The sequence below is a fragment of the Rhizophagus irregularis genome, chromosome 30, assembly GCF_026210795.1.
Source record: "Rhizophagus irregularis chromosome 30, complete sequence".
NCBI lineage: Eukaryota > Fungi > Glomeromycota > Glomeromycetes > Glomerales > Glomeraceae > Rhizophagus > Rhizophagus irregularis.
In genome coordinates, this window is record NC_089458.1 from 2,311,769 (window position 1) to 2,324,749 (window position 12,981).

Below are 12,981 nucleotides of genomic sequence, written 5' to 3' on the forward strand. Positions count from 1 at the left end.
CAGCAAGTAAGATGGATTGATTATCGCGTGATGTGAAATTCTTATATGGTGGGAAAACGCCAAATCGATAAATGCTATCTTAAATTTTCACAGCAAGTAGTTTATATTTCTCAGTTATTTAAATATAAAATATATAATGAAAGAAAGTGATGATAAATTTCAGGATGCTACTTTAGCAAACAATTCGCCTGCTGCTGGTGAAAAAGAGAATGGCCGTCAAGCTGCATTAGACGTAGGAATTGCGACTAACAATGATACAAATATAACAAATAGTGATAAAGTTGATAAAGTTCGCGAACTATTGGGTCAAAGAATGACTCCGGAAGAAAGGGAGAGAAAAAAGAAAGAATTAATTGAAAAACAAAAGGAAGCTCGTCAACGAGCTGGGCGAACTGAAGAAGTACAGTTAAATGGGGAAAATACTAATGTTACAGATACTAATGCTACTAATGCTATTCAGCCTACACAGCCAAGGGAGAACTTAATACTTCCAGCAATAAAATTTTTATCTAGCCCGCAAGTCCGTAATGCGAATGAAGACAAAAAAGTTAAATTCTTGTTAAGTAAAGGCTTAACGCAAGCAGAAATTGATATTGCTAAAAATAGAGTAGATAAAGAGGTATTACATATTATACCTTTTTTTTGCGAAGTGACATTTTGGCGATTTTATAAGAGGAATTCATCTTCAAATAATTTTTATTTGCAAAACGGAACTTTTTTTAAAAAAATATCAGCAATCGGTAACTCCTCCAGTTGTCAACCCACGGATGATGGGTTCTGAAACAATAACACAACCGCCAACTGACCCAACTGACCCGCCACCTGTTCCACCACGCACGTATCAAATGACGGCGACAAGAACTCCATTATGGAGACAACTGATAGTAGTCTTACTGGTTACAGGCGCTTTTAGTGCCGCGATGATCGCGGTAATCAAGGTAAAGGAAATTGTGCTTTCATTATATTATACTTATATGCTAATTTTATTCTTAATTTAAGAAATTCCTTGGTCCTGCAGTTACGGCCATTATTTTTGCCAAGCAACAATTATTTTCCCATCAACTTAATCTTTTCAGAATGTTTAACGAAAGTCTTTCGACAATTTTGTCTTTACGTAAATCAACTTCACCTAGTAAACCTCTTGAGAGAAATAACGTTAATGAAGATGATGAATCGCTCACACCATATGAAATAGATGAAATTTCTACTCCACCTACTTTACTTGCTCCTCTTGCCACTGATCTATCTGAATTAACTGAAAAATTAAGTATACATCAACAAAATTTAGCAAAATATGATACAATGCCAGATCTACAACTTTCTTTGACATCTTTAGCAACGTATCTTTCTTCGAGTATTTATTCATTTTCTTCTTGGTCATCTTCAAATGATCGTGATTCTTCTGTTTCACAAGTTCGAAGTGAAATTCGTAGTTTGAAGGGATTGTTAATTAACCGTAGAAATTTTCCAAAAATTCCTCCCGTGCCATCGTATTCAACTCAATCGCAACAATCTTCATCTCGGTCTCAACAACCTCAGCAACAGGTAGATACATTAAATGAAGACGTAGAATAAACATCATGGATCTTGGAAATAAGATTAATATGAACGTCATTGTAATATATATAAACTTTGGAAAAACTCCGCTTGTCACTACTATGTATTTATTTTACATAATTTTTTGTAATTTATACTTAAATTGTATAGTTATCTTAAATATTAAAGCATATGATAGACATTTCCCAAATAAAACAAATACTAAGATTTTTGAACAATTCAGAATTATAAATTTAAGCAGATATTAATTATCATGTAATATTCAATAGCGAAAGTTAATAAAGTTTATTGATACCACTGATGCGATTGTATGTAACAAAATAATGGATAATTTGAAATTATAAATCATCATCATCAGGGTCCGGCACGGCAGGTAAAAATTCCTCATTTGGACACATCTTTTCAAAAAGTTGCTTTGCTTGAATTGTTGCCGTTTCGAAATCCAACGATGAATCAGAATCGTTAGTAACAATTATATTATCGGGTAGTAGGGAAGAAAGCGTAGCATCACGAAATTTATGCCGGTAAAATAAAGCAAACAAAGGAGATGATAACGAAGCATCTGAAGAGATATGAAATACCAAGTCAATACAATAACTAGGATTTTGAAGCTTGAATAATTAACTTACCATCATTTGAAATATTAACTAATTTCTCTAATGCCTTGTACAAATCTTCTTTGGCACTTTTTCCAGAAGCTTTTGTGGACATGTACAAAACATCTATAAAATGAAAGAAATATAAGATGATTAATAACCTCGTAGTGTCAAATAAAATATTAAATACTTTATAGTTGCATTAACTAACATTTATCTTCGGGACAAGATCGTGTCCCCTCTGAAAACTGGAGAACTCTTATCGGATATTCATTACCCACGGAATCTGGTGGAAATATGGTGAGAGAAGCATCACCTTCCTCGTGAATATATCGATCTATGATCACAATCGCACGAGAAATTTGCTCACTAGTATGTTTGTTTATTGATTAATCCTTTAAAATTGATTAAATATGAAAATTTATATATTTGTGACGCACCATTCTTCATTTTCCTGTAATAACTTTTCAGGTATGTAATCAATAGATGTAATTAAGTATGTGGAAGAAAGTTGTTGGCCATTCACATCAATAAGTCCAGTGAAATTATTTGAACTCTTGTCAATTAAGAGATGCTTTATGGAATGATTTAACATATATATTCCACCAAATACAGCTGAAATCCTATATATTATAGAAGAATTTAAACATTGTCCAAAAATTCAAGTCACGTAATAAAAAAAACATATGTAAATTAATAACATTGCATACCTACAGAAGCCTTGGGAAATTTCACTCCCAGCACCATATAAGGCTACCAAAAAAGCAGCATTACCATAACGGCCAAGAGATTTTAAATATCTTTGTGTATATGTCAAGCCTTGTATAGTATTTACTTTATATTATAGAAATACAATGATATAAAAATCTTATGTAATAGTTTATGAGGTATAAACTAATTTAAATACAAACCATCATTTGCTTTTGTTTGAATTAAAGTGATCGCGTATAAAACTGCTGATAACAATTTGCCATCAATTTGGAATTTTTCTTTGAGAAATTTTTCATAAGGTTTTTCTTCATAACCTATTGATAATTGTAATTATCAAAACTTACTCATCGACATAATAAAGATTTGAAAGAATAATTATAATACCTTCAAACGTTTCTGGAGAATTAGTAAAATCTAAAGCAAATGTTAAAAATCTCATCAATTTTCTTTTGTCAATCAAAGTTACTGTTTGACTTGTAAATACATCTTCCTTTGAACATGGGACCTATAATTGTTAACAAAATAGGTAAATACTTCGTGATATCAGTTGAGTTTGTAATTTAAATTAATGTTAATAAACCTTATCAAAAGTATCTTGATCAGAATATATGTAAGTCTTATCCAAAGCTTTAAATTCCAAATATCTACCCACACCGGAACTTATTAATAATTCGATTAATTCACCACGACAAGGCATTATTTTTGGCGCTATATCCAAATTATATTGCTTTGATTCTTTGAGTAATTTTGCCAGAGTTTCCCTTTCGAAATTAGACAGACTTGTCGAAACATGACGTATTGTTTCTTCTGATGTATCTTGTTCATCTTTATGAAGATATTCTTCATTTTCTTCGGTACTATTTGTCTGCTTTAAAATACCGTATATCTCATATTCAATTGTTGAATAGGCTTGACGGCGAGCCTTGGAAAAATTGATTGGTAAAGCTTTCTTTCCTTCGAAATCTGTTGATAATAATGATATTCTTATAATTTATTCCTGATTCAATTTAAAGGATATGAAGTTTGAAATTAATTTTACTTTCTTGGCTGTTTCCGCTCGATTCCTCTACATGACCTATATATTAGAACCAATTTCTCAAATTATTAACAAAAAATTTACATATAAAAGTCTCTTACAAATTGTCACTAAATAATATGGGCAACCTTGTAAAAGCTGAGCCCAATCTAACAATTCTTGGAAATTAAACGAAGTCCAGCTGCCTCCATAATATTCATTTGTATCCATATGCAACACAGATTTACCGATTCTCGCTAAAGCCCTGTTACGTTTATTTAATTTCACGTTAAGTCGCTACAAAATACTATAATAGTCAAGGAAATTCATACCCTGCAAGGATTGATTCGACAAAACCAGTACCAAGTATAATAACATCATATTCTGTTACTTCCAATTGCTGAGGCATTTTGGTTTTGTAAATTTTGGTGCAAAGAAATTTTTATTCACGTTACAAAATAGGGAAGTCGGTTCCGACTTGCTGGATCTAAATTAAAAATTAAGGTTGGTTTGTGTATTTGCGTTTTTGTGCATAATGCAAAACATTTTTTTTTTTGTCCAAACTTAAATTTAGTTGACTTTTACTAGCGTGGGATAGTAAAATTTTCTTAACAAAAAAATGTCTAATAATCCAACTGTGACTCTGTAAGGTTTCATTGAATCATTTAAGTTACGGTATGGTTTAGTTCAACAATTAATGCTTTTCAATAATTTCTTATGACTACCAATTTTCACGATCTAGATATCCCTTAGGTAATAATTCATAATTTACTTTCGGTTTTATTTTTGTCATCAAACTTACAATCCTCTAATGTTATTTTAGTCAACTACACGTTTGGCACAAAAGAAGCACAACCAGAGGAAGATCCGTCAGTTGCAGCGCGTTTGCAACGGCTACAAAATGATTATGAAACGACCGGTATGCGAAGGACTGTAGAGGGGGTGCTTGTTGTTCACGAACATAATCATCCTCACGTGTTAATGTTGCAAATTGCCAACTCTTTTTTTAAACTGTAAGTTTCAATGTGAATTTATTCCATTTACTATTATTATTATCCTAATGTTTGTATATGTAGGCCCGGTGATTATCTTAAACCAGGAGAAGATGAAATCGAAGGTCTTAAAGCTAGGTTAGATGAGCGGTTGGCTCCAGTTGTTAATACATATAGCAACAATACCTCAAGTCATGAGGACTGGCAAATTGGCGAATGTTTAAGTGTTTGGTGGCGACCAAATTTTGAAACTTTCATGGTATATAATTTATAAAAAATCTCTCTCGAGTTAAAATAAATTTATTTTAATTCTTAATGCTTTCTTTACTCAGTATCCGTATACACCAGCACATGTTACTAAGCCGAAGGAACAAAAAAAAATATTTTTAGTTCATCTTCCAGAAAAGAGTACTATTTCTTCGTTTTTTTGCTTAATTTGTGTACAAAAATTAGTTACTAACTTTTGTTGTACAACTTATCTAGAAATTTTATCTGTCCCGAAAAATATGAAGTTGCTCGCAGTACCTCTTTTTGAATTATATGACAATGCGCAGCGTTATGGACCTCAGTTATCCGCAATTCCACATTTGCTGAGTAGATTTAATTTCATTTATGAAAAATAATAAATAGAATAGCTAATTATAAAATTATTAGACATTAGATATATAGAATATATGTAAGTAGATATAAGAATCGCGTGAATTCGCGCGTTTTTACTTTCTAAAAAAATTTCTAATAGATTATAATATCACAATATATACATTAATTTATTACTTTCACAGAATTACTTTCATCTTTCTTATTTGTACTTATGTCTTCTAATTTTTTAACTTATTTGATTTCTTCCTTTTCCTTTTCCTCTTTTTCTTGTTTAGCTGATTATTATTATCTATTGAAGATTTTTCATTATTATTCTCTTGTGGTTGACTCTGAGAATCATCGTTATTTTCATAATCATCGTATTTTCGCTTTTTACTTGTCGGTTCCTGATTCGTATCTCAATTATTAATCAAGAATTGTAAACAATCCAAGAAAAAAAGTTAAATTAAACGTACATTTGTTAGACTGATCTTTCCCATTTCACTATTCTTTTTATTTTGAGGTAAAACCTTCATTTTTTTTTTCTTACAACTCAACGGATTAGGTTCTTTCGGTCCTTTACGTTTCTTTTTTGGTTTTTCAGTATCTACTTGAATATCAGAATTAGCTTTCGCTAAAAAAGATAATTCCTCAACTGATGCATGGGTTTTCACATTTTCGATCTAATCAAAATGCACAATTTTCAATTAAAATTACGAACATTGATTTTTATATCATTTAGAAATACCTTTTTTGATTTTTGCAATGTGGCATAAGAAGGAGGTTCAAGGATTAATACAGTTCGATTTATGTATAATAGTGGAATGCCAGGAATAGCGCGAAATCGTTTACGAAGCGATTCATTTTGCGTGGCTACGCAATAATTATGAGGATTATCGGGCCCTTATAAATTCATTAAATATTATTATTTATAATTTAGTGTTTATTTAGTATCATGTTAAATTGAATATTACCTATAATTGACAATATACATTCAGCACTTGAGACTGGTTTGTGTCTATGTATACATCCTCGTAGCTCGAATCTTTTTAATGCGTTTTCCGTGCCAAATTCATCTTTGCTTTGATCTTTCACTTCAGCTAATGTACAAGAAGTATATACTATCATCATAAAAGAACATTACGATAATAAGTTTATTTAAAGAAAATCAATTAACAATTTAACATAAATTAAAAGCATACATTGCTTTGTATTGCCTAGCATTACTGTACAGAGTTGCTTAGAAATATCCATCTTATATCGTAAGGCAGTTCGCATAAAATTGCTGTCCACTTTAACACAAAGTATCGTTATCAATAAAATTGAAAATTATTTTAAAATTTTATAATTATCCCAACCTAGTATTTGATAAGGTTCTCTAAAACCAAACGATATAGAATAAAGTGCCATAAGTCGTTTATATTGTTTCGTTCTTTTCTGTCGCATTTTTATTATAAATTATAAAATTTTGAAATTTACGACTTGCAAGAGTGATAAAAAATTTATGGGTACACAAACATCAACAAATATGGTAATGTAAACTGAGATAGACAAATAGTCAAATACCGATTTATAAGTTTGTCTTCGATGGATTTCGATAATGATTCCGACGAACAACATATTTACAACATTGACAAAGGAAAAGGAAAAGAAGTCGAAACGCCAGAACCTGTAGAGGAGGAAAACATTTTACCCGAATCTGTTGAAGACACAGAATCTAGCGAAGAAGAAGAATCGACGGTCATATCACCTTCTAGGAGAGAAGAAGAGTTTATACGAAAAGATCGTTCTTTACTAGATTTTCTTCGAATATTAGACGGCTTTGAACCTCTCGTAAGGAAATTGTCTAGTTTAGAGCTTCTGGAATCTCTTTAATCTCAGTTTTTTAATTTATATTGTTAAAAGATTCCTGACCACGTATCAGAATACTATCTCTCCAGATCCGGAGCCTCCTGTGATGATATTCGAGTGTTAGTCTATTTTGTTATAAATCTATAAATAATATTATCTTTTTTTTATATAAGAATTTTTTTTTTCTTTTTTTTAATTTAATCTCTGCATTAAAAATTATTCAAAGAATGCGTCTCATGTCCTTAGCCGCCCAAAAATTTGTTGCTGACATTGCAACCGATGCCTTCCAATATTGTAAAATTCGACAACAAAGTAAAAAGAATCTTGGAAAGGTATTTGATATAGAATTTTTAAGTTTATTCAAAAGGAATTTAAAAATAAATTGCTTTGAATTTTATAGCAACGTAACAAGACAGTCCTTAACCTAGAGGATCTTGCTGCTGCACTTTCAGAATATGGTATAAATGTCAAGAAGCCTGATTATTACCGTGCTTAAGTCATCTATCAAAAACATTAATTTTTATAATAGTACACTCGAATTTTTACAATATAATAAGTGTATTTAAAAAATTTTGAAAGTTGTTAAAGCCTGTGAGATTTAATCTCAGTAACATATAACAATAAATTGGGTGCTGAAAAGCTTGTAGTTAAGAAAGTTATTATTGGTTTTATATACTTGCAAATTTAAAGTGAGGGTTTTGTTTTATAAGTTCATCTAAAATTTGAAGTAATACTTGGGACAATTTATTTAAGGTTAAAAGGAATTAATTGTGAAAAATAAACTATCTAAACTTGTTAGTTTGGCTATCAGTATTCAATTTAGATTTAAACTGAATTTCAACCATTTATTTGTAACTGTAAATTATAATTTTATTGAATATTCAAATGGATTATGGATTTAAATCCTATTTTCAAGAATTATTATATTTAATTATAATACTTTTTTGCCAACTTATCTACCTGATTGTTATATACATATCATTAATAGCATATATGATGATTTTCTTGAAAAAGTTTATATTCAGTTATTCACATATAATATTTTTTTTTTATAATAAATCTGAAATCTTTATAATTTGAATATATTTAATAAATAATGGCAATATTGAATATAAATAAAATAATTGGTATCATGATTTTATAAAATATTAGATATATTAAATATTATAACAAATCCAATATAATATTTATTATTCTTTTATTATTAGCTAACATAAGAAAGATTAACATTTAAAATAATAAAAATAATTAGCCAAATAAAAAGTATTTACTAATTCCATTAGTATTTATATTTGTATAATAAATATATAGTTTAATTTGAAAAGTATAATTAAAGATAAATAAAAAAGTAAAATAACTTTACTTTATAAAAAAATAAAAAAAAAAGGATTATTGTTTTTTAATAAAATTTGGTTGAATAAATTATAAATATAATTATAATATATTTAAACCAAAAATAAAAAATATATTTTATATTAGAAAATTTCTAAGTTTACACGGGGTGTTTGTACACAGGTCATATAAATATAATTTTTAATAGACTAATTTTTTGTTTTTTAATTTGAAATTGAATGCTACCGACATTATACTCTTTGACTTTTTATTCTTATTATATTACAGATAAATATATGTATTTTCACCTGCTCTGCAAGTTTACTTAAGGCATTAAAGAAGGTTTTGAATGCCGTTTTTAATCTACTAATATGACCGTGTTTAAACACCCTGTGTACAAATAGAAATTGCCTTTATATTATATATATAATTATTTTTTAATTAACAATTTCTATTTATATATAGATATTTAAATACAAATTTTCAAAAAAATAGATTTTTTATACTGATTATTAAGCAGAATTAATTTAACAAATAAAAAAAAAAGAATTTGTTAAATAAATTAAAATTGATATTTAAATTAACTTTTAATACTTTAAGTAAACTTGCAAAATAAATAAAAATAATTTTTTTTTATTATACTAAAAAAAAAGCAATAAAAAGAAACAAATCTCTAAAAAAAACCTAATTACCTAAATAATAGAAAAATACCTTATTTGACAAAATGCAATAGTAAATATATCTCATAAGATATAATATATATTATTTTTTTTTTTTTTTTTTTAATGATTTATATATGCTTTATTGATATGTAGTTTATATACCATACAAACAAATTATCATAAGCTATATTCACCCAGTAGGATGCAATCATCAAAATATAGATAAGAATAAATATAGAATAAAAAATAATTAGTGTTGTATCTATTGATTATAAAAATAATTAATATTATGTCTATTGATTATATTATAGAAATTATACTGTTGCTAAATCAATTATAACATTATTAACAACATTTTTTGTCTTTTTATAAGCCCAACTAAACCACCAGTTATTATTACTAATTAATAAACACATTTGATCTTGAGCTTTTTTTCCCATTCTATAGCATTTTGATAATATGAGATTTTCATTTTTTAAGTTTTCAAGCTGTACTGAATCCAATTCTAATGATGTATCACCAAACTCTACCATTTAATTTTCCTGTAAATTTGTTATATTATTCTTCTTTGATTGTTGTTTATTCTGTTTTAATTGCTTGATCTGTTGATGAACGGATTTAAAATAATGATCCATATTTTCAGATTCATTTAATTTGTCTTTTTTTCCAATATTTTTAGCCTTTTCCCATGCATTAGTAGCATTACATCTAGGCAACCAAATTAGTTCCTTAAAGTGCATGATAAAGGAATTCAAAAGTGAAGCCAAAAATAAAATGTTTTTTGACTCTGAGAATCCAAATATTTGTTTTGATATTTTGGAAAAATTAGTGTCAATCTTAGCTTCCAAGGCCAGTGAGCAAAAATCAAAAAATTTTTTATCATCATGTTGTGTTCCTAGTATCTGGTTTAATTTCTTGTTTATAATATTAGGTGTATCCTCTGTTGTATTACTTCATTTATGAATTATGGAAATCATATCATTTTGCATTTTGCTTTTGATTATAGGCCATAAGTTCTTATTGGCCATATAATATATATTATATATTTCTTTTAAATTATATTTATTAAAAATTTTTTTTATATAATTTTTTAATGCTAAAAAATTATTTAAATTACAAAAATAGGGTATTACTAAATATCACCAGTGGTGATCATTACCACACCACTTAATTCTGGCTGAAAATTATAATTTTGGCCAGAGTTAAAAAACACATCATAATTTTTTTTTAAAAAATTTCAATTTAAATAATAAATGTATAAAATAAACCTGAGTAGATACTAATCACACTAAAATTTTGAAAATTTGACTAAAAAATCTTTTTTAAAACAAAAAATTGTATTTTACTTATAAAATCAAACTTTCCTATTTTTCTCAAAAACTATCTAAACAACAGCCTTTATAATTTAAGACAAACTTGTTCTACCCATAAATTTACATATAATAATGATATTTATATTATAATTAGAATAATGTCACAGTCAAAAATTTTTGAAAATTCAAAAAATATTTTACATGTGATAACGATCACCACTGGTGATATTTAGCAATACCCACAAAAATATATATAGTTTGCTCAAAATAAGTCCAATTTTTATCATTTAAAATGCAAAATAAACTTAAATATTAGGACATTTTCATGATCATAATGCTTTTTTACTTTTTGAAAAAATTAACTATAAGTATTAATTTTTGAAAAACTAATATGATGTAAAATTTGTGAATTTAGAATGGATATAATCATTAAAAATTTCTCAAATATTATCAAAACTAATAGAAAAGTATAAATTAAAAAATTTTTTTTGACTATCTACTGCATGATTAAAACAATAAAATTATATGATTTAATTAGTAATTTTTGGCTAAATATTTAAACAATAATTTTGTTAATAATATATTAAAAAATTCTTTAATTTTTAATATTTAATGCTTAATAATATTAAGTTGGAATCTAGTTAATTTGCTATTATTTTGGGTAATATTTTATTAATTTCAAAATTATGGTCTTTTCTTAATGTTAATTTATATCTGATATATTATATTATAATGGATATTTTTAATATTGCAAAAAATTATTTTCATTATATTTTAGTTTAAAGAAAAATATTTATCAAATTATAATAAAATTTTTTAATATTTATTCCTAATCTTGCTGCATTTTATGCAATACTTTGTATAATAAAAATACAATAATATTAAATGTTAATTAAAGTAGTGTTCCAATTCATTAATTTCATATTTATATCTGTGATTAGATATCCATCATTTACAGTTATCAGATATGTATTTTTGTAAATAGATCAGATGAAAGGAAATTGAAAATATTCACTTCAAATACTCATTACTTATAAGATATTCTAGATTTAAATCAGGCTAAATTTATAGTACTAACCTGAAATATGAAATTTGTGTAATATTATGTAATATAAAAATTTAGCCAAAAATTTATATAATCTAGGGGCAGTATATAAAATTCATATGCACAATGTACATACATATACATTTTAATTTTTATATGCATAATTTTTAAAATTCAATGTGCATTATTGTGCACAGCATAAAATTTCTTAAAGAAAATATTAATAAAATTAATAAAAATGTGCACTATTGTGCACAAAAATTTTTTAATTGTGCACAAAAAAAAATGATTTATATGCATATGTAGGACTCCACTTACTTATAATAAAGGTCATCGTAAAAAATTGGTCCTCTACTAATAGTTTTTACCTTACTTTTTTCTTAAATTCTATTGGTTAATTAGCTAAAAGGGAAAAAAATCATAACAATGTAACATAAAATTTCCTTTTATAGTAGGATCTGCAAAGAATTTATATATGATTTTTACCTTAGCCTGGGGTGACCTATCTTATAAGTAAGCAGGGTCCTGCATATGTACATATAATTTTTTTCAGATTTTATATACTGCCTAGGGGATAGATAAATATATGGAAAGACCAACTTATGGTTATACAAATATACACAGTGAAATTCGATATAATAGAACCATCCGTTCCAGTAAAAATATCCGGTATATCGAGACTTCCGATATATCAAAAAATTTAAAAAATTTCGATATACCGGATTTTATATATAAATCACATGAAATTCCGTTATATCAAGTTTTTATTTGTGCGACATGTGCGACGAACATTGAAAATTTAGATTATTTTTATTTAAAACATTATTTGAGAAATTTTATACACTGAAATTTACCAAAACTTAAAAAAATTTTGCTTTTTCTTACTATCTGAAATAATTTTTTATAAAAAAAAATGATGTTGCTCAAAAAAAATGAGATTATCTGTATCACGTGAAAATACTGTAATTTTATTGGTTTAAAATTGTGAATCGTCATGTGTTCTGGTATATCGAACCATTTTTATTATAACCGTTCTATTATTTGTTCCGTTATAGCTATTATCGAGATTTTACTAATAAATTCCGTTATATCAAACTTATTTTAATATATGTGATTTGGTTCCGAAAAAAAGTTCCGGTATAAGGCCAGTTCCGGTTTATTGGGGTTCCGTTATATCAGATTTCACTGTGTATATGGATTACAATGATCTTATTTTAATAAAAAAGTGATAATTATGATATGATACAATCACACCATGACAGCACATTATAAAGCTATACATGATATAAATTTTATTGCCTTTGTGTTTTTAGTTTTAAGATATTTAA

At 27.0% G+C, this 12,981-nt stretch overlaps 5 protein-coding genes across 5 annotated transcripts; 3 read left to right on the forward strand and 2 right to left on the reverse strand.

The window, feature by feature from the left end:
* The first annotated feature begins 76 nt into the window (after positions 1–76).
* OCT59_021916 (uncharacterized protein) lies at positions 77–1,870 on the forward strand. Its single transcript, XM_025319426.2, has 3 exons — positions 77–619; positions 735–938; positions 1,000–1,870. Exons 1-3 carry the CDS (start codon positions 137–139, stop codon positions 1,573–1,575), a joined length of 1,263 nt encoding a protein of 420 aa, XP_025173890.2. The 5' UTR covers positions 77–136; the 3' UTR covers positions 1,576–1,870.
* On the reverse strand, positions 1,628–4,348 carry OCT59_021917 (uncharacterized protein). Its single transcript, XM_066146834.1, has 11 exons — positions 4,212–4,348; positions 4,029–4,144; positions 3,904–3,939; positions 3,445–3,827; positions 3,249–3,369; positions 3,065–3,178; positions 2,864–2,987; positions 2,594–2,776; positions 2,365–2,522; positions 2,187–2,279; positions 1,628–2,119 (listed from the first exon to the last, which is right to left on the reverse strand). The coding sequence occupies exons 1-11, from the start codon at positions 4,286–4,288 to the stop codon at positions 1,896–1,898; spliced, it is 1,629 nt and encodes a 542-aa protein (XP_066005935.1). The 5' UTR covers positions 4,289–4,348; the 3' UTR covers positions 1,628–1,895.
* A 60-nt stretch (positions 4,349–4,408) lies between these two features.
* OCT59_021918 (Nudix hydrolase 21) lies at positions 4,409–5,637 on the forward strand. Its single transcript, XM_025319425.2, has 6 exons — positions 4,409–4,524; positions 4,622–4,632; positions 4,703–4,892; positions 4,956–5,130; positions 5,204–5,279; positions 5,355–5,637. Exons 1-6 carry the CDS (start codon positions 4,499–4,501, stop codon positions 5,492–5,494), a joined length of 618 nt encoding a protein of 205 aa, XP_025173888.1. The 5' UTR covers positions 4,409–4,498; the 3' UTR covers positions 5,495–5,637.
* OCT59_021919 (uncharacterized protein) lies at positions 5,554–6,942 on the reverse strand. Its single transcript, XM_025309438.2, has 6 exons — positions 6,809–6,942; positions 6,653–6,742; positions 6,425–6,571; positions 6,199–6,353; positions 5,927–6,133; positions 5,554–5,857 (listed from the first exon to the last, which is right to left on the reverse strand). The coding sequence occupies exons 1-6, from the start codon at positions 6,894–6,896 to the stop codon at positions 5,690–5,692; spliced, it is 855 nt and encodes a 284-aa protein (XP_025173887.2). The 5' UTR covers positions 6,897–6,942; the 3' UTR covers positions 5,554–5,689.
* A 64-nt stretch (positions 6,943–7,006) lies between these two features.
* Positions 7,007–8,214, forward strand: OCT59_021920 (uncharacterized protein). Its single transcript, XM_025319424.2, has 4 exons — positions 7,007–7,283; positions 7,356–7,420; positions 7,528–7,633; positions 7,702–8,214. Exons 1-4 carry the CDS (start codon positions 7,038–7,040, stop codon positions 7,795–7,797), a joined length of 513 nt encoding a protein of 170 aa, XP_025173886.1. The 5' UTR covers positions 7,007–7,037; the 3' UTR covers positions 7,798–8,214.
* Positions 8,215–12,981: the final 4,767 nt, after the last annotated feature.